General features: G+C 46.9%; 1 protein-coding gene across 5 annotated transcripts in view; it reads left to right on the top strand.

The window, feature by feature from the left end:
• TMEM51 (transmembrane protein 51) overlaps positions 1–5,091 on the top strand; it is a 32,630-nt gene extending 27,539 nt beyond the window's left edge. For 4 of the 5 annotated variants that reach the window (XM_059716332.1, XM_059716333.1, XM_059716335.1 and 1 more), the window contains exon 3: positions 651–5,091. In XM_059716332.1, coding sequence (XP_059572315.1) covers positions 651–1,065 — 415 coding nt within the window. In that variant the 3' untranslated portion in view covers positions 1,066–5,091. The remainder of the gene's footprint in view (positions 1–650) is intronic. The other variant, XM_059716336.1, reaches the window with a different exon arrangement.
• Positions 5,092–21,452: the final 16,361 nt, after the last annotated feature.

Genomic DNA, 21,452 nt, shown 5'->3' with positions numbered 1-21,452 from the left:
GAAGAAAACTAGTCTGGTCACGTAGTTAATTTGGCTTCAGTCATTGCCAGAGAATCCAGCAAATGATCCCTCAAAAGGGTTGTTCCTGGCATAGTGACACCCCCGGCCTAAATGTCACGTTGCTGTGGGAGCTTTGGGTCTAATTCGGGGTGGGCAACATGCGACCTGGGGGCCGGATGCGGCCCGCCGGTCCATTCTGTCCAGCCCGCGGGGCCCTAAAAAATGTAGAAAATTAATATTAATCTGCCCTGGGCTGCCTGTCATGCAGCCCTCGATGGCTCTGCCCAAAATAATTGCCCGCCCCGGTCTAACTACACTTCAAAATCCCAGTGTGGCCTAGTGACTACGGTAGGGAATTGCAAACGATAGCTCTTGTATTGCATTCACCCTTCTGATAGCAAATCTGCCGGAGGCAAGTCGCAACTCCTGCGCCTTGGTTTCCCCCATCTGTAAAATAGTTCTTGCACCCAGGGATGTCAGAGGTTTATCTGATAGTTGTGCTACCGTTTGAAACCCTTTCATGAGAAGTATTGTGGAAATGCGGATTGTATCGCTTATTCTTTTTGGTTTTTTCAAAGCTGAGCTATCAGCAATGCATCTGAAATGGCTTGGTGCACTGACCGCTGTAACATTTTAACTTCTGTCTACAGTCAAGAAGAGGATGATGATTCACGCTCCCGATATTACGTCCCCAGTTACGAAGAGGTTATGAACACTGGCTACACCGAGACAAGAGACTTGAACAGAAGCACCAGGATCAGCATGTCTCTACCCTCCTATGAATCTCTAACTGGGATCGATGAAAACACACAGACCTCAGCGACCGCTGCTACAGGCCCCGAAGCCAACGCGGAGCGGCAGCCAAGCAGACACAGCTCTCGCTTGAGCAAACGCCTGAAACCCCTGAAGGTTCGGAGAATTAAGTCCGAAAAACTGCACCTAAAGGACATCCGGGTTAACCTGCCAGACAAAAATTCAAGTCATATAACGATAGAGCCATTGACCCCTCCTCCACAGTATGATGAGATTCAGGACAAAGCTCCAGATAGTAGACAAGGGACTTAATATCTATGGACTGTCCAGGTAAAAACACTACTTGAGCTTTGATTTCTGGGTACAAAACAGTGAAATTTCCACAAGCTTGAAAGAGATCAAGGAAATGCTGGACTCTATATACCTCTTTTTTTTTTAGATGGACCAAATGAGCCTTTCAACAGATGGTTGTTCATGAACACTGGTGCATCTGATCTTCTGAAAGAAATGAAGTTAAGAAGTACTAAATCTATACTCTTTAAATTAAGGAGCACCTTGCCTGCATCTTTTATAGTCTCTTTCTAAGCCACTAAAGTGTTGTTGTTTGGGGTTTTTAACAATTTTACATGTGGTAAAGAGGGGGGGGTGGGGGGATTAACTCTTTTTTTTTTCCCCTTTAGTTTGACATTATTTGTATTTTCTTAAATGAAAGAAAAAAAGAACATTGTAGCTTTCTCTGCTTCCATTAAAAATGGAGTTGGGCTAATGGTAGAAAGCAAGCCTACGTTTTTGCAACGTGTCATAGTTTGCCGAGAAATAATCCACTGAATGAAACGAGAACGTGAAATCCAGCACGCATTTATTTAATCGTTTTACCGTTAACCCGCGATGCCAGTGAGGAGCTTTCTATGTGCTGTTGGCCAAAGGGGGAGCATCATTTTGGGCGCTCCGGTATGAAGGGACAGTCTGTTCAAGATTGGCTTGTGTAATTTCGGTCAGTTGGACGCCGCTTTAGCGTCCCACGGCAAACGTGTTCAAAATGCTCGAAGCTAGTGTTGAGTGTGTGCTGTGCAAACAGACTTTAAAAATAAATATTTTGTATATAGTGTGTGCATCTGTATGGGTTTGTAAATGGGAACGAGTGAGCTGCTCTAACCCCGGGATGAATGAAAGGAAGGACGCGATGGTTTTCTCCTGTTTCTCAGCTTGGAAAGTTGCTGTTGCCACATTCGTGATGCACTACGTCTCCGTTTTTAGTAAAGCCACGGGAACCATAAAAGCATGCATATCTGTGACGTCACGTGAAGAAATATGCGGTAAGTGCAGCTTGGACGAGGAGTTTCCTGGATTTCAACAGACAAGTCATAAATCTGTTGTCTCGGTCTCTGGTATGAGGAAGCGGACTTGGTTTGACTTTGGGCAAGCTAATTTCCCTGATGCCTCTTTTCCTGGAAGTGTCCTTGGCACTTCTCCCTCTGCGAAGAAACCAGTTGTTGAACATGTTGGTATACCAAGCCACTTAAGGGATAGAATAAGATCAAGTAATGTGGCCGCTTTGTATGAGTGATGCTACAGAGCAATGCATATTAGGAAACTGTGTCCAGTATGAAATACAATTATTGAATTCCGGGGGTTTCGGGGTAAATGTGGTGTCTTTTATTAGATCAACTAAGTAGTTGGAAAAGTTGTTCTTTGCAAGCTTTCGGGCACAAGCACCCTTCAGGCAGAGGGGTGGAAAGGGGTATGTTTTTGAGTGCCAAGTGATCCTGTCTTAATTAATAAGAAGGCCTACTCTAGAGAAACTCAAAATAAGAGGCTAAATATGAATTGTCTGGCCTGAAGACCTGTAACTCCTACTGATTTAAGCATGTGGTTTTCTTTGCTGTCTTTAATCACGGCATGATGTAGGGTACAATTTCCATATTTCTTTTCCTTTTAAAGAGCGGAAAAGAGCTTAAAAATTGAACAGAAAGACTGTGATTTTCGTTGTGATGTCTATTGTGCACCTCTCTGCGGAGATGCTTAACGGATGTTGCGCCTTTAAGTAGGATTACCGTTGCAGAGGACCCGATTCCCTAGATCGGCAGCGAGAGTTGTTGTACGCCATGACTAATACAGTTCAAGATGGGCAGACTCTCGGTTAAGATCTGGTGAATCCTGTTTAGGCACGTTGCAGATAATCTCAGTGGTGTCTAAACAGGCTAATGCGAGTCATGGGACCTAAGCTGTGAAAGCATTAGCTCTTTGCTCAGAAGTCGCTGCTCTCCTGTCTTGAGAGAGACACGTGCATCCATACCGCGACTCTTGTGTCCGAGCAAAATCCCTCTGCCTTTTTCTGTTCACACAGCCTCTGCCCGTGACTAAGCAATGTGGTGCTTAACAGGAGACGCAGCTCATATCTTAAATTACAGTAGCACTTCAATATCATTAAAAGCACCACAAGAAGAAAAAAATCTGACCCTGGATGCAGTGCCTTATAACTTTGTGTTTCCGATACCAAGGATTTTTATGAATCCCTTCTTTCCATGCTTCAGGGCATCTGCTGCTCACCTGTAAAGCCCGGGAAGCATGCATTGCTATCCATTGGTTTCCCTGCCTTCCTCTGAAGCTCTGGACACTGCTCTCCAGACTCTAGGGCAGCTTCCCTACTGGAAATGGGATAGATTCGCCCCTTACCAGAACAAGCTTTGGGAGCCAGTTGGCGAAGGAAATGGGTGAAGTGCACGCACCTCAGAACGTGGGTGGTACACATCGTGCACCTGGACTGAATGCATCTATATCGCATACGCGTGCCCGCTTAATTTGGATAATCGGTAGAGAAAACGGCTCCAATATAATGCATGTCAATGAACGGCCGGGTCTGCCTGCTGATTTCCAGTAGCTATTACGCACAACTTGGTGTTTGCTAGCTCAAACTACCCCCCTGTGCAGATCTGCTCCCTTCCCAAGTCTATTATATCAAATGAGCCAATTGTGCCTTAATAAAGCTTTTAAAATGTGCTAATGAATGAGACAAATTAATGAAATGCAGTAAACAAATGTAAATTGGCACAGTTGAATCTTATTAGCCTGTGCTAATTAGGAGAGTCATTTATGTGACATGGTTCTGTTCATAATTAGCACACCCAGTCAAAAGATAGATATATATATAATCATTCTGCACAGCACTGGTGCTGCAAGGCACTGGGAATAATGGGAATTTTTGACTCTGGCTTCCCTAGGGACATGACCAGCGTAGCTGGGGCCTTTGGCTGTAATAACCAACAAAAAAGGCAATGCCATGGAGCCTACAGAAGTATTCCTGCTTCACAGCAGCTCTTCTGATGGGTTGGGTTATAATGCAGGTGCTAAAGAAAGACATGCATTTTCTATGGGAGGTCAAGTAACGAGACAGGACATCAAAACCAAAATTAATGAGCCCAATTCTGCCCAGGGAGTTGTACTCAGACCAAGAGATGGGGTCTTAAGCTACTAGTGTTCATATGCATATATATGTGAGGGGTTTTGTTGATTTTTGTGTGTGTGTGTGTGTGTGTGTGTGTGTTTATGTGTGTGTGTGTGTGTGTGTGTGTGTGTGTGTAAATATAATATGCTACAAGTAAACTCACATCAAGAATGGAGTCCCAATTCAAACAACTGCTCTTCCACTGAGGCGGTAGACCAAAGCCCATTCAGTTGAGGAGCTGCAGCACACCAGATAGGTGCGATATAAGAGGCCGCAGGCGTGCGAGTCTAGAGGGAGCAGGGGTCATCCAGCGTGGTTCTGTGACAAATGTGACTAGTGCTAGAGGAGGCTCTTCGTGCTATGTCATGTAGCGGCAAAGTTTTATTTTTGTCTCCTGTAAATTTTACGTTATTGTACAATCGAACACACCGCGCAAAGCGACTTACCTGATTTCCAGTGGAGAAGGACGGCCGCACCTGGGTTCTGTGATCGCACAAACCTGGTCCTACAACACTTGGTGCGTGTGCCATGATGGGACTCAGCTGGCTGCAGTGGCGTGCAAGACCTGGAAGCAATGGGAAACGGCTGTCAGCGGCGGTGCCCTTTTAATACGCAGTCCCCTTTGTGTCAAAATGCATCGTGTCCCCCGACAAAGATCCTTGTACAATAGCTGCCTTTGTTGTCTGCAGGTTTTCTGTCTCGCTGCTTTTTTTCTCTCTTAAAACACCCTGGCTAATGACGTTTGTACTGCCGAAAGAAATAATTTGATTTTTCTTAACTGTAAGCCCTGTCTGCACTGAATCAGAATTTTTAACTGGAACTGATCTGAAATGCTCTTGCTTAAAAAAAAGTTGATGTAGTTTCTTGGCCAGCATTAAAGGAAGCAGATTTGGGTTGTGTTTCGGTCATCTTTTTTCAACAGAGGCAATATGCCAGCACTTCGTTGTAAGGATTTTTTGAATTACTGCAATCAAGAAAGTGATGCAGAAAGAAAAGAATGAAATGAGTGCAGGTATTAAATAAAAAAGCACCAACGTTTTGTTTCTGTTTGGAAATAACGTCTTTCCCACTTAAAAAATATACTTGCTCCAATTAGAATTTAAAATTAAAGTCATAATAGCCCACAGCTATATTGTGATACCAGATTCATCCTTTTCCATGGTTTTATACGTGCAAGTGAAACTTAGTATTTGCTTCCTCAAAGCTGAGAACTGCAAAAATAAAGTAATGACCAAATAATGGAAGTAGAGCCCAAGTATCTTTTAAAAAACTTCTCTGAGACTGTGGTTGTAACCCAAGAAAGCCAACCTGTGGCTCTTAGTGAACCTGGAAGTGTCCATTTAAAAGAAGAGACAAAGAGAAGTGCATTGTGCTCTCTGCTCAGACTTGTTCTGCCGGAACCAGTTACCCTACTTTCCCGCGCTGACTAAAAGTTACTGTCATTTAGTTACACTGCAGTTTACAACACGAATACCAGACAAAATATCTCTGAAAATGGCAAGAAAAGCTGGGTCTGGTTTAGTTTTTTTTATTTTATTTTATTTTTTAAAAGGCCAGCTATTTTATAGATGCCAAGCTAAACTAAGTCAGATTTCCGGCGTTGCAATACTTGTTTGTTCTTTTTTTAAAGTGACCTGCTCACAAACATGGCACAAATACAGAACACGGTTGCACTTGTCTCTCTGGGCTATGCACATCTCTCTCTCTCTCTTTTTTTTAAACATAATTCAAAATTATTAGCACTTGCACAGCCGGACCTGGAGCCAGGTTTTGCCACCTGCAGCTGACTGTCGTACATGGGATCATGGGGGGTGCAGAGACGGGGAGAATCAGGCCTTCATTTGGCTTTGTATTAAGTTTTAAGATGAAGTTATTTTCTTTCTCCTGTGTGTGTGTGTGTGTACGTGTACATGTGCGTATGTATGTATATATTAGCTAGCATAACATTGCAATAGTTGCATTGCAGTTTATACACACACTAGCTAGCAAAACGTGTGTATCTGTGTATATGCATGTGCGTGTATATGAGTGTACGCATGTGTATACGTCTGTATTTGTCTGTGTGTATATTATGTGTGTGTATGTGTGTATATGAGTGTATGCATGTGTATATGTCTATTTGTGTGTGTATATGCATGTGTGTATGTGTACGCATGTGTATGTCTATTTGTGTGTGTATATGCATGTGTGTATGTGTACGCATGTGTATGTCTATTTGTGTGTGTATATGCATGTGTGTATGTGTACGCATGTGTATGTCTATTTGTGTGTGTATATGCATGTGCGTGTATGTGTGCGCACGTGTATGTGTGCTTGTGTGTGTGTATATTTGTGTGCATGCGTGTGAGTACGCATGTATGTGTATATTTGTGTGTACGCATGTGTGTGTATGCATGTGTGCATGCGTGTGAGTGTACGCATGTATGTGTATATTTGTGTGTACGCATGTGTGTGTATGCATGTGTATACGTGTGAGTGTACGCATGTATGTGTATATTTGTGTGTATTTGTGAGTATACGAGTATGTGTCCATATCTATCTATCTATCTATCTATCTCTATCTATCTATCTATCTATCTATCTATCTGTGCCTGTGTATGTGTGCATGTACGTATATATGAGCGCCTGACATGCAAACATTGCAATGTGATGCTAGCTAGCGAACAAGAAAGGGTACTTGGCCAACCTGCCCATTTTATTGGGATAGAATGAACCAATATGAAAGGCAGGCGACTAAATGAAATAGCTAAAAGTAATTCGGTAATAGGGTCAGAGTTGAATGTTAGTGAAAGACAGATGCCTACTTCTGTTAGGCTGTTCTGAAATGCCTTTTAGGCAACGCAGCGGTTATTTTAATCCCTTTAAATAAATGATGAGGTTGTTTTCTGTGTTAGTTGATCCTGTTCATTAGAGCCATTCAAGGTGTTTTGACATAAGTAATTGTAACAGTGTACCAAGTAATCCTCACTAAATGAGTTTTTAAAATTGAAGCCTTACAGATAAAAAGGAGAGACAATGAGAGCCTTTTTAAAAAGTCCAGATGGTGTTTTTATGCTGAAGTCAAAAGGAACAACTATAGGAAGACATGAAAATTCAGACATTGTTTTGAAAGTAGGTGCATAAAATTCATTATAAATCTTGATACTATATTAGATATGAACTGACATGCCAGAGAAAGCAACTCCACCAAGCGGGGAAAAGTTCTTCATCTGTTACTTCATAGTTAGCATACTTGCATGTACGCAATAGACGTATCAGTCATTCATTTTTATTGCTACTGTCTTGTACGTTTTGGTCAGATTCGGTCTAAAATAAAAATGAGGGAAAAAAGCACAAGAATAAGCTTGCCAAAATATACTAAATAAAATAGAAAAAGAACACACCGCATTTTGCGCACGTGAACCATCAGCTGACATGGGTGACTTCCTCTTGAGTCCAACCAGATTTTAATTCAAGAGTAGCTGGGGTTGAACTCACTAAAAGTCTGATTATTCTGATCCATATCTCTGGCCACTTTTTCTGACTGCCGATGAAATTGGTGAAACTCTTTTTTTCACCTAGTTTTGGTTTCAGTCTGCAGGTGTGGAAGAGCGCCACGCAGCCATTGAATTCAGTGATTCAGAAACCAGTTTTGTTCTTCGAGATTTCAACTCTCTTCACGGTACATTTGTTAACGATTGCCAAATACAGAATGCAGCAGTGCGAGTGGGTCCAGGAGATATTCTGCGCTTCGGCTCAGGAGGGACGTCCTATGAGCTAGCGATAGAAAACGCTCCCCAGGTAATGTCCAGTGAACTGATCGCTTCTTCATCCTTTTTAAGGTAGCTGCATATGAATGTTTTCTCCGGATTTGAAGTCCTGGTGCTCTGAGACTTGGTAGGAATTTTTTCTCCGGAGCCTGTACAAATGTGGCTTGTTGATTCACACGCTTAAGCCAGTTCAAAAATAAATCCTGAATTTTAGAGGTTTTGCTTACATGTGGATTAAAGCAAAAGAAGACAGTTAACTAATTCTGCGATCATATTAGATACGACTATACCAAATGATCAGATCCTGAATCTGTTCGGTCCCTCTTTCTCAGCCAGTTCTCCCACTGACTTTAGACGACAGTGCAGAATTAAGGCACTTTAGGTACGTACCGAGTGACTTTCATCAAACCAAACTTCTTATGTTAATGTACCAAGAAAATAAAATCATAAGATACGTTCTTTTGCTAGTATTAGTTTCCTGTTTTGTGCTCAGGTTAATGCTGGGCATGTCGAATAGTGATTCTCAACCAGAGCCTGTGGTACCCTGCGCTCCTGCCACGTCCTTTGAAGGGTGCCACAAGGTACAGATAAGCACCGGCTCAGGCTTGTCCCTGCCTGGCCAATCCCCCACCCCCATTCCCTGGTTCCTCTACAAGGAGGAAAGCACGGTAATATAGAAACGAGTTTTCAAAATAGGGTGCCACTCAATTCACAACAATGATGGAGGGGTGCCTCGAGTCCAGCGAGGGGTGCCTAGTCCAAAACGGTTGAGAACTGCTGATCTAGACAGTTATCTCTTTTTTGCCGTAGTTGTAAAGGTGAATCACATCTTTTCAAATATTAAAACTGGCAAAGATGTTGAATTGCAGCATCCCGACCAGAACAAACGTAGCATCTTGAAATTGCAAATGCATTTGAAAAGTAAACCGAGAGCCTTTTCGTTTTTCACCTGGTAACACCTGAGCATCACAAACGCCTATGCAGAGCAGGGAGCTGAATTCATATTGCTGCATTAGGTGTGTGTGATGTTATAAACTCATGCAAGAAAAATACTAAACCCTGAAGTGTACTTACTGGCAAGAACATTTTCATAGAGTTTGCTTCAAAATGTATTTGTAATTTTAAAATGTTTTAATGTATTCTGTTTATATCCTAGGATGTGTGTGTGTTGCGTAAAGCATTTCAAGGACGAACCTTGTCCTTTTTCTCTACTGTTGGCTATTTAAAGGAGACCGAGAAGAGGGCAAATATACGGTTCAGCATTTTTGTGCTATGTCATTTCCTTAATCCTGAGAGAATTTTTGGTATTTATTTTCCACAACAACTGAAAGCAAAGATAAACTCTGAGGAGCTGATAAGCAAACTCTTAGTGATAAACAGATTTAAAAGAATAAAATAGACAAAATATTGTTTGATTCACCAAGTGCATATCTTTTTCCAGCTACAGCTACTCCGTAGCCAAGAGATTCTTTCAGCCTAGCTCTTTTCCTTTCTTTTAAAATCAGTACAGTCGGGTCATGCAGAGCGGTTCTTTGCGCAAGAAGCATAATAATAGGACTACTAAAGTACAGGGAGCAGTACTAACCTTTGCTACAAACTTGGGAGACTTCCAGAAGAGATGCATGGTCCGCCCTTCGTGTGGAGAGATGTGCGTTGATGGCAGCACTTGATTTCGTGGGCTATGCAGCGCGTAAAAGTTTCACGCTTCTCCTGCAAAATTCTGGGTCGTATCCTGTAGCAAGAGATGTTTTAAACAACATGGTTACTAATTGCGAGTGCAGCTGTTCCTTTGCCGTACATCCCTTTTTTTCTAGAAATGAGCTACATCAGCATTAAGGGTGGGTTCTGGTTTAATACTGACCTAGAAATCGGATATATGGTAGGATGAATACTGCCAAAACCACGTGAGCTGTTTTCATTGCATTTCAACCACGCTCACTGAAACATAGGCCTCTTTTTAAGTCTTGCACCTGATTGTCCATCATTCTTAAGGACTGATCTCAAGTCACGTGTCCTGCAGGCAGCTTTGCTTCAGAAGATTCCCTAGAAGGATCCTTAACCTTGAAGTGACTGATACAACCCAGCCCTGTTCAAACAAAAGAAATGCATGTCTTTGTAACAGCTAGAATTCTTGAATCTTTTCAATAATGTGAAAACTAAAGGAAAACTAGTAGGTATTTTGATGAAGCCCATGGCAAAGTCTTGCACAAGATTTATTAAGGAAGCCATGACCCAATGTAGCCAAGTACTTCAAAACATGCCAAACTTGAAGCATGTGGATTGCCCTGTTGATTAGAGTTTGATTTCCACTATGGTATAAGGTACCAGTTTATGTCTGAATGCCTGAGGAACATCGGTATTAATTCTAAATATTCATGCACGGTTTAGATGAGTAAAATTAACCTTTGCTTGGAAACGTGGGTGACTGCTGAGAGAGATTCCTGGGTCATGCACTCTGGATAAAGCTGCAGTGTATTAGCTGAACAAAGATCTGACAAATTTGGCAGATGACCCAATGATTTAGGTTAGCTAACACCGGACAAGGCTGTAGAACACCTTGGGGAAGCTACAAGGAGTGGGTGCAGCGTGATGAAAACCAAAAGTCCAAGTTGAAAATTGCAACACAAAATACGTCGATTGGAATTATTCTTCTGCAGTATTTTATTTTGCTCTCTGTATAATACAAAATGTTATTTGTACCAGCCATAAAAGTCATCCAAACCTGGAACGCTGGAAAAGAAATGTGTAAAACCAAGCAGAGAGCGTTGTGGCTGACGCATTCATTTTAATTCCAGTTTCTGGGCATTGTGGCTACAAGAGTCCATTCCTATGTTTCTTTTATAGATGGCTAAAGTTTATATGATGCACAAACCTATGTTTCAATTTTCTATTATCCTGCCCAGCACCCTATATCCCTGTCCCACAGTTACTGACTGGGAAGAAGTTAGCTTCGATTGTGTATGGAAAAACAGATAACTTTTCATGCTTTGGTGCAGAACAGTCTATTGTGTCATGTCAGTCATATTATGTAGTTTAACCTCCGGTGATTAATTACTCTGAAAAGCAGAGGGAAAAATCCCCTGTGCCGTGAATGCTAACAGAGCTCTAAAAAATGCATTTACATATATAAATATGAAATAAGAGGGTGGATGGAGGCAGCCAACACTGCAAGTCATGGCAGGAGCGTGTTCTTATGCTGTTTTTGCTAGCATAGCTTAGAGTGCCAAAAGAGCCTGAGAACGCTGCGTGTAATGGAAAGCCAATCCAGCTTTTGAAGGCTCAAACTATACCATGCAGCATATTATTGGTATGTGTGTAATATGTGTGTGTGTGTATGCATGTATATATGTGTGTGTGTCTGAGTGTGTGTGGGGGTATTCATATGTATGTGGGTATTCATATGTATGTATGTGTACATGTATATGTACCGATGTGTATGTGTGCGTCTATGGGTATAGCATGCTTCCTTTTTCAAAAAAGTAGCTAATGACGGGGAGTAAATTGCCTCCGTATTGAATAGTACATAATCAAGAAACGATGTTCACTCTCCTGTGTCTTTTGTATCTATATACCGTACTCAACACTTGACATGGTACCCACATTTTGGTATGGGATAATTATTCCATACAGGTCTGTTTGATCCCGTCTTCAGTTTGTAAGGGAAGAGAGAAGCTATAAAGGAGGAGATTGAAATGAAGACCAGCCTTGTTTGATGTAAAAGGAAAACAAGTTGCACCCTTAGTTAAACCTTTCTCATGCATCATTGCTTCCCACTAAGTGGCTGAAGTGACAGAACCCTCCAGTAATAAAAAACACATCATGTCATTGAAATATCTTTTCTTTCCAAGGGTTGGCTTCATACATTAAGTGTCTGCAGGAGAATCATCATCAAACCGTGGGCAGAATTCAAACACTTCAGGTAAAATAAAAGGCTTGAGACTCTCTTAGTGGATTTGCATGAATAAAAGACAAAAAAATCATAGGAGCTATTATAGATTTGGTTTAAAACCGCCATTGAGCATTTTACAAGAGCGGGTATCTTCCATGCGTTAGGGTGGTTGGTTGTAGCTGTGTCGGTCGAAGGACATAGACAGACAGCCTTGTCTTACAAAAGCGGAGGAATACAGGAAGCGCAGGAGGATGTGCCGGCAGCGCGGCCTGCCTGGAATCACGCTCTCATTGTTCAAATACCAAATCAGAATTGGGCAATGTTTTTCAAAGTCACTATATATTAAAGAAAAAAATGCTTGAAAATATCATTCCTTTTGGAATAAGCTGCTAACATCTAACGTGGTTTCTTTTCAGCCTGCTTAATTTAAAATACAAGTCCCTCAATATCTTTTTTTAACAAAAATTTCCCTCTAGGCCCAATTAGACGAGTTGCAGGAATCTCAGACTTCCCTGCTACAGAAAAAGCTGAATGAACAAAAACTGGAATACGAGAGAGAATTGCAAAACAAGATCGAGCTTATTGTCCTGGAGAAGGAGGAGGAGAATAAAAAGGTACAATAGAGCTGTTCCTTGTACAATGTTTCTTTTACCCACAAAGAATATGTACAAACATTTATTATGTTTGCCTGTTTAGGAAAGAGAAAGTGTCTCTTGCAAATGCACATCCAGATCGAAATGCCTGCAAAGCCCAGGGGTAAAATGTTGGCTATGATGAAGTCACAAGAACTTGTGTATTTTCTTCAGTAGCGCTCTCCTCTGGACCTATGCCTACCATACCCTGCGCTGCTCTAGTTAAAGGGAGGAGATCGAGACTTGCAATCACGGCCCACTTGTTAAAGGAACGTAAACTATGATAGGGACCAGGAGAAGAATATGAAAGATGCTGTGATCGACAGATTAGCGCAGCAAAGAATCAAAGTCTACATGTGAGCCTGAGCAAGAGAATTAAAGCTGTACCGTATTGTCTTGCACACAACACATCCTAGGATACAATGAACACCTTGTGTATTGAAGAATGAACAAGAAAAAAAATCTTTCCTCATAGCAAGTAACTGAGTTGCAGCAGCTAGGCAGCCAAGCCAAGACTAGCAGTAAGAGCAGGTTCTGCCACTCTTGGGTAAAATTCAAAGTAAAATCAGGACCAGAAAAAGACGGTCTTTTTTACTTACTGGTCCTGATCTTACTTTCAATTTTACCCATGAGCAACAGAACCTGCTCTTACTGTTTTTCTTGCACATCCTGCATGCACCGATTTCCAGCAACTGAATTGGTGTTTGCATGTTGTATATGAGAAAGTATAGGAGTAGATTTATTTACCTCACCAAGTGCTGCAAGACTTGACTGCTATCTGTAAATCACTTGGAGATTTGAGGATGAAAGATGCATTGTAAAAACACTTTATTTAGCAGTAACAATGTTTAAAATAACTTTGTGGGGACTTATAAACACCAACTGGTTTTTAATGGGTTGCTAGTAGCTGTATTTCAGTGATGCCATGTATTATAGTTTTGTGTGAATTGCTCATCAGTCCCCTGTAGAAACTTCCTTCCTACACTTCCGATTTTCAAATTAATCAGTTAATCGGCAGCCGGCTCACTTCCTCTTTTCTTCTTGCCATCGCTGCAGTGCCTCTCTGAAGTATTCTCCCCTTTCTTTTCAAAAGAGCCCACTCGGCGAGCCTTCCTTCAAAACCCATCCTCCCTCCACAGTTGTGATTCACTGCTTTCATTTTCCCTTTTCTAGCTCAGCATTATCCTCCCTCAATGTAAGATTCCTTACAGGATGGCTGTTGGTACTTGTATGATAATATGATATTATTTCTCAGATTCTAGAAAATGCTGTCGTTGCAGAGAAGGATAAATTAAAGGAATTTTTGGAGAGAGAAAAGCAGAAGGTTCAAGATATGGAAAGTCAGTTGAGACATTTGACCGAGGTTGGTAGAAATCCAGTGACAAAGGAGAATATTTTATACTCCTCGTTTGGTAAATCCAGTGTACCTTATGGACTCCATCAGACTGGTGGTCGATGGGCCATGGTGTTTTGGTCATGTGCAAAATGTCACCGTAAAATGAATGTGCAAGCTTTGTGTTCAGCCTGTGCTTGTATGTACACATTGGTACGAACACTTTGGATATGGGTCAACCATCCATAGGACGCTGAAATGATGAAGATCCCTGAAGCAAGAACAACAGCCATCAGGAAAAGCAAAGATCTATGCCATGGGGTTTAGTTAGATCAATGCAATGTTGCTCTCTTTCTCTGCAGTAACAACGATGTCAACGATTCCTCTGTAATCACTAGCCTACCCGAATGGTCTTTTCTGTGCTGATGTTTCTAAGGACTATATATGTGTCCTTTACTTGAAATAATTGGCACCAACTAGAACTACCACGCGGGTGCAGTGATGATGACCCCTTGGCTAAGTAAAGCAAGGGAAGTCTGAGAGGAGTCTAAGATGGTCCTAGGGTCTGCATTAATATAGGAACACAACCCCGTATTTAACCAGCTCCCGGGGAGGGCCGGGGCCCAAGGCCTGTGGCGCACCCTTGGTCTCTCCAGCTGTCTCCCTCCTATGTCACAGAGAGAGCCCTGGCCTTGCCAGTAAAGCGATTTCCTGGGTGATTTCTTTGCTGTTGTGGCCTCCTCCCTCTTTCTTTGCTGTGGCCGGACGCACTGGGTCAAGAGGCGCACCTGACAGCCTCTCCTTCAGCACAGCTTGCTGGCCTGGTGGGCAGAGTGTTTCTCTAGAGACTTGGTGTCAGGGGTTCAAATCCCACCCTGGCACTGTGAGTAAGTACTATTAGTAAGATGGTCTCTGGGAGAAGTTCTTTACTCCCGGGGCCCCTGACTCTTTCATTGCTGCCGCCAGAGGCACCGAGATAAGAGGCGCACCCGACAGGTTTCTAGGAAGGAGAGCTTGCTGGCCTTGTGGTTGAGGTGCTAGCTTGAGGTTGGGAATCATGGGTTCAAATCCCACCCTGGCACTGTGAGTAAGTACCATTAATAAGATGGTCTCTGGGACAAGTTCTTTACTCCCGGGGCCCCCGACTCTTTCATTGCTGCCGCCAGAGGCACCGAGATAAGAGGCGCACCCGACAGGTGTCTGAGAAGGAGAGCTTGCTGGCCTTGTGGGTGAGGCGCTGCCTTGAGACGCTGGAGGCATGGGTTCTAGTCCTGTGCGTGTCTGGGCTGGTGAGTGATCCTGGGTGAGCCCAAGACCCATGGCCTGGGTGCCCCCCTAGCTGTGCTGTTTGAGCGCACAGCAGCTGGGGTTGGCTCCATGCTGCTGCTCAGCGTGACTTAGGCTGCTGGTTACTGTTTGTCACCTGACCTTTTGGAGGTCACGGAGAGGTCGCCCGGGTCTGGGGGCGTCCGGTTTTGGCACTCCAAATGTACAGTGTACAGTCGTACGTCCAGTGTACAGTCGTCCAGGTGAATGTAGAAGTCCACGTGGACATGACTAGTCTGGTTTTATGTTCACCTGGACGACTGTACACTGGACGTACAACTGTACACTGTACATGTACATTTGGAGTGCCAAAACCGGACGCCCCCAGACCCGGGCGACCTCTCCGTGACCTCCAAAAGGTCAGGTGACAAACAGTAACCAGCAGCCTAAGTCACGCTGAGCAGCAGCATGGAGCCAACCCCAGCTGCTGTGCGCTCAAACAGCACAGCTAGGGGGGCACCCAGGCCATGGGTCTTGGGCTCACACAGGATCACTCACCAGCCCAGACACGCACAGGACTAGAACCCATGCCTCCAGCATCTCAAGGCAGCGCCTCACCCACAAGGCCAGCAAGCTCTCCTTGCTGAGGACCTGTCGGGTGCGCCTCTTATCTCGGTGCCTCTGGCCACAGCAATGAAAGAGTCGGGGGCCCCAGGAGTAAAGAACTTCTCCCAGAGACCATCTTACTAATGGTATTTACTCATAGTGCCAGGGTGGGATTTGAACCCGTGATTCCCAACCTCAAGCTAGCACCTCAACCACAAGGCCAGCAAGCTCTCCTTCTCAGACACCTCTCGGGTGCGCCTCTTATCTCGGTGCCTCTGCCCGCAGCAATGAAAGAGTCGGGGGCCCCGGGAATAAAGAACTTGTCCCACAGAGCAACACACCATGCCAGGGTGGGATTTGAACCTATGACACCCAAGCTGTAGAGCCAGCACTCTCCCCACTAGACCAGCAAGCTCTCCTAACAGAAAAGCTGTCGACTGCACCTCTTAACCTGGTGCCTCCGGCTACAGAAATGAAAGCAGCAGCCCAGCACAAGAACAAAGAAGTTGCCAAGGAGAACACCTTACCGGCCAGGCTGGGATTCAAACTCACAACGCTGACCCTCTAGGCCAGGTCTCTGCCCACCAGGCTAGCAAGCACCTCTGGATGCAGAGCTCTGGGCTGCGCCCCTTGACTCGGTGCCTCTGAGGTGGAACGAGAGCGATAAAGATGGGTGTCCTTGTTTTATCTCCAATAAGACGAAGCCCCATTCAAAGACACCAGTCACACCGTTCATGCCAAAAGACCCACCGTTCTCGTATCAGGACTTGCCCTCCAGTCTCGCTCACATAGCAGCGTGGGACTTAGCTCCCAAAACAAACTACACCCCAGGCTCCTGGAAACAGTGGCTAATATACGTCTTCTGTTGAGCTAGCAAAGCCAAACAACCCGCAAAACCCTCGACTGCCGCCTATCAGTACGCACAACCGGCACAATGCCTCAGCCTCGCCACGCACAATCAGGGCCAACCCAAGACCGAATGCACGGTGCAACTTGGAGCGTGGGGCTGCTTGCTCCTAATGGGTGTTTGAAAGTGGAGAGATGCACACCGTCTCCATCAGGACTCCTCTAAGCATGCATTAACAATTCCCCTCCCGCCCACCCCAACCCACACTATTTGTTCCCCCAGCCGGGGGCAACAAGAAGGGCTAGCATGGCCAGCAGCGACCCCGCACTCACCGGCTCTGCTGTGTCCTGGGGTAGACATTTATGCAACCCCTCTGCATAGTTACCACGTCACGCACAGGTACACAACTGTAAGGTACCATAGCCATATTCCCGCCCAGCTAAGGGTTTGCCTGCTTTTGACTCCAACCCCTCCGAGCTTGGAGACTCCACAGACCCTGGGGTTCTCCACCCCTGGGAGGCAGTAAGGAAGCTCATCCTCAAAGTCAAGCTTTTGAGCAAATTAACCTCTTGCTCCTGTTCTGCTCCCCCGACTGTGAGCACAAGGCAACCGCTTCCCATCCTGCCTAACACCACCGCTCTGCTTGAGGACTGCTGTCAAGCCCAACACCTTCCACCTGCCAGGGCTCTGGGAAAGCCTGCTTGAAATGCTGGGCACAGGCAGGGCCGCTCTGAGCTCACTCCCCCCTGCACAAAGGCTGGCCCTGCCCTCCTGGCCAGGCACTACCTGGAGCCCTGGCTGCCAGCAGGATCTTGCTGCTGGTCTGGGAGACGCTCCTGCAGTGAAAGCAGCTCCTTCCCAGGGCTCCCCAGGTGCTAATTGCAGCCCTGGCTGCAGCCTGTGCCTCGTTGCAGCTCTAGGAGGAGCTCACTGGCCCTTCAATCAGAGCTGGTGGGCAGGCCCTCGTTACCACTAATTGGAGCCCTGGGGTCAAGCCCTGGGACGAGCAGGGCTCAATGGAGGCTGCCCCTGCCCCGGTGCAGCCCTGGTTGAAGGCTCAAGGCTGTTCAGTGACTTCACCTGAACTCCTCGAGCCTCCTTGAATTGTTAATGCATGCTTAGAGGAGTCCTGATGGAGACGGTGTGCATCTCTCCACTTTCAAACGCCCATTAGGAGCAAGCAGCCCCACGCTCCAAGTTGCACCGTGCATTCGGTCTTGGGTTGGCCCCGATTGTGCGTGGCGAGGCTGAGGCATTGTGCCGGTTGTGCGTACTGATAGGCGGCAGTCGAGGGTTTTGCGGGTTGTTTGGCTTCGCTAGCTCAACAGAAGACGTATATTAGCCACTGTTTCCAGGAGCCTGGGGTGTAGTTTGTTTTGGGAGCTAAGTCCCACGCTGCTATGTGAGCGAGACTGGAGGGCAAGTCCTGATACGAGAACGGTGGGTCTTTTGGCATGAACGGTGTGACTGGTGTCTTTGAATGGGGCTTCGTCTTATTGGAGATAAAACAAGGACACCCATCTTTATCGCTCTCGTTCCACCTCAGAGGCACCGAGTCAAGGGGCGCAGCCCAGAGCTCTGCATCCAGAGGTGCTTGCTAGCCTGGTGGGCAGAGACCTGGCCTAGAGGGTCAGCGTTGTGAGTTTGAATCCCAGCCTGGTCGGTAAGGTGTTCTCCTTGGCAACTTCTTTGTTCTTGTGCTGGGCTGCTGCTTTCATTTCTGTAGCCGGAGGCACCAGGTTAAGAGGTGCAGTCGACAGCTTTCCTGTTAGGAGAGCTTGCTGGTCTAGTGGGGAGATTGCTGGCTTTACAGCTTGGGTGTCATAGGTTCAAATCCCACCCTGGCATGGTGTGTTGCACTGTGGGACAAGTTCTTTACTCCCGGGGCCCCCGACTCTTTCATTGCTGCGGCCAGAGGCACCGAGATAAGAGGCGCACCCGACAGGGGTCAGAGAAGGAGAGCTTGCTGGCCTTGTGGGTGAGGCGCTGCCTTCAGACACTGGAGGCATGGGTTCTAGTCCCGTGCGTGTCTGGGCTGGTGAGTGATCCTTGGTGAGCCCAAGACCCATGGCCTGGGTGCCCCCCTAGCTGTGCTGTTTGAGCGCACAGCAGCTGGGGTTGGCTGCTGCTCAGCATGACTTAGGCTGCTGGTTACTGTTGTCACCTGACCTTTTGGAGGTCACAGAGAGGTCGCCCGGGGGGGGGGGGGCGTCTGGTTTTGGCACTCCAAATGTACAGTGTACAGTCGTACGTCCAGTGTACAGTCGTCCAGGTGAACGTAAAACCAGACTAGTCATGTCCACGTGGACTTCTACATTCACCTGGACAACTGTACACTGGACGTACGACTGTACACTGTACATTTGGAGTGCCAAAACCGGACGCCCCCCCCCGGGCGACCTCTCTGTGACCTCCAAAAGGTCAGGTGACAACAAAGTCACACTGAGCAGCAGCATGGAGACAACCCCAGCTGCTGTGCGCTCAAACAGCACAGCTAGGGGGGCACCCAGGCCATGGGTCTTGGGCTCAACCAGGATCACTCACCAGCCCAGACACGCACAGGACTAGAACCCATGCCTCCAGCGTCTCAAGGCAGCGCCTCACCCACAAGGCCAGCAAGCTCTCCTTCTCAGACACCTGTCGGGTGCGCCTCTTATCTCGGTGCCTCTGGGCCCAGCAATGAAAGACTCGGGGGCCCTGGGAGTAAAGAACTTGTCCCAGAGACCATCTGGTCAGTGGTACTTTTTCACAGTGCCAGGGTGGGATTTGAACCACTGACACCAAGTCTCTAGAGAAGCACTCTCCCCACAAGGCCAGCAAGCTGTGCTGAAAGGGAGGCTGTCAGGTGCGCCTCTTGACCCGGCACCTCCGGCCACAGCAATGAAAGAGGGAGGAGGCCACAAGAGCAAAGAAGTCAGGCAGGAAACCACCTTACCGGCCAAGCCAGGATCCAAACTCACAACATGGAGACTGTAGGCCAGTGCTCTGCCCTCCAGGCTACCAAGCACCTCTGGATCAGAGCTCTGGGCTGCGCCCCTTGACTCGGTGCCTCTGAGGTGGAACAAGAGCATTAAAGACTGAGGGCTTCGGTGTCTCTGCATGGGCCCCGTGTTAGTCCAGATGAGCAGTCGCGCTGCTCACACCCAAAGACCCACCGTTCCCGTATCAGGACTTGACCTCCAGTCTCGCTGACGTAGCAGCGTGGGACTTAGCCCCGAAAACACGCCACCCCCCAGGCTCCTGGAAACGCTGGCTAATATGTGTCTTCTGTTGAGCGGGGTCCTCCTTGTAGGCACTAAGTGCCCCTGGTTGAGAGCCTCAAAAAAGCACAGTGGTTACAGCCCCAGCCTGACTTGGTTTTAGTCCCAGGTCTGAACCTCCATGTTTCACTTCCCGTCGGGGGAATGGGTCCAGCTAGGTGAGAGCAGGCAGGAGCACCTCACCCAGGAGCCCGGCAGCATGGCAGACAGCTCGGCTGCTGAAACTTAGGCTGACCTGACCTGGAGCAGAGCCGTGATCCCAGGTCTCCAGGCTATCGGGTGTACATCTACCCTGCCTTTGGGGAGACGTGGTGAAGTGCTACGCCCAGGTCAGGCAGCCTGGGAGGCGAGTCAGGCTCCGGGGTGGGCACAGGTATTGCCTGCCCTCTTCCTGTGGGACGAGCAGGCCTCAGGCAGCTCCTGCAAGGCCCAGCCGTCAGGCCTCATTTACCCCCTGCACTGCCTCCCCCGGCTGCGCCCAGTCTCTCCGTGCCCCACTTACCTGGAGCACGGCAGGGCCTGTGGCTGCACACGGGCACGTCCATCTGCGGGGCTGTGGCTGGAGGTACGGTGCGAGGAGGCTGCAGAGGCCTCTGCTGGGGCTGCGGGTCCCGGCCGCCAGCACCCCAGCTGCGGCTCTTGGGGGGCCAGGGCCAGCTGCACCGCGCGGCCAGGAGTGCTCACCGCGCTCACGCCAGATGTTGCGTGCGAGTGGCGAGTTATGCTCCGCCCATATTAGATGATATGTGGGGCGGCAGGGGCAGGGGCAGTGGCCGGGGACCTGCACCAAAGCCACAGGGAGCTGGGAGCTGCGGGTCCCTTGGGGAGCGGTGGGACAGGTGCTGATCATGGGCAGTCACGCCTGATGGGCGCTCGCGAGGCTCCTTCCCAGGACAAGCCACGTGTCACGGAGCTGGGAGCTGAGCCCGAGCCAGCCCCGGTTCCCCGTCTCAGCCTGTGCCGGGGCCTGACACCCCAGAGGCAAGAGCGTCCCTCCGAGGGCTCAGGCCTCTGCCTCTCCTTCCAGCCAGCCCTGCTGCGGGGCACGGCCAGGGGCTCGGACTTGGACTCATGTGCCCCGGCTGTGCAGAGCCAGGACTGCTACAAAATGGGCTGCAGAGAGACAGCCATGGCCTCTCACAGGGTCTGGGGCTTGCACAGCAAACACTATGAGAGATAGAGATAGAAATACACCTCTATAGAAATGGAGATAGAGATATATAGTGATAGACAGAGAGATAGCTCTATGTATATGCCTACACAGAGATATACAGAGCTTTAGATAGATAGATAGATAGATAGATAGATAGATAGATAGATAGATAGATAGATAGATAGATAGATAGATAGATAGACTGCTTATAAATGTGGGTGACAGCATGCCTGGGCTCGTGTTGCTGCTATAAAAGAAAAGAGAGGTGCAGTCTCACGCGACAGTCATCCTGCTACTCCGACCTACAGCCGGTGCGTAGCGCAGTAGAGGTGGGACGTACCTTGCAGGAGCAGGGTGGACTCCGCTGGGTGACTATATGGCTTTCGAAAGAAGCAGCGTGGTTTTCGAGCAGAGAATGAGGGGTACTGGCCGGTGCAAGAGGTTCACAAAAGTTGAGGATAGCACTGTCAAAGCAAAATTTTTGGACAATTACAACAATTACTGGCAAAGTGCAGATAA

Source organism: Alligator mississippiensis, chromosome 13 (genome assembly GCF_030867095.1).
Source record: "Alligator mississippiensis isolate rAllMis1 chromosome 13, rAllMis1, whole genome shotgun sequence".
Lineage (NCBI taxonomy): Eukaryota > Metazoa > Chordata > Crocodylia > Alligatoridae > Alligator > Alligator mississippiensis.
The sequence above is the reverse complement of the archived record's forward strand: the minus strand, read 5'-3'. Positions and strand labels throughout refer to the sequence as shown.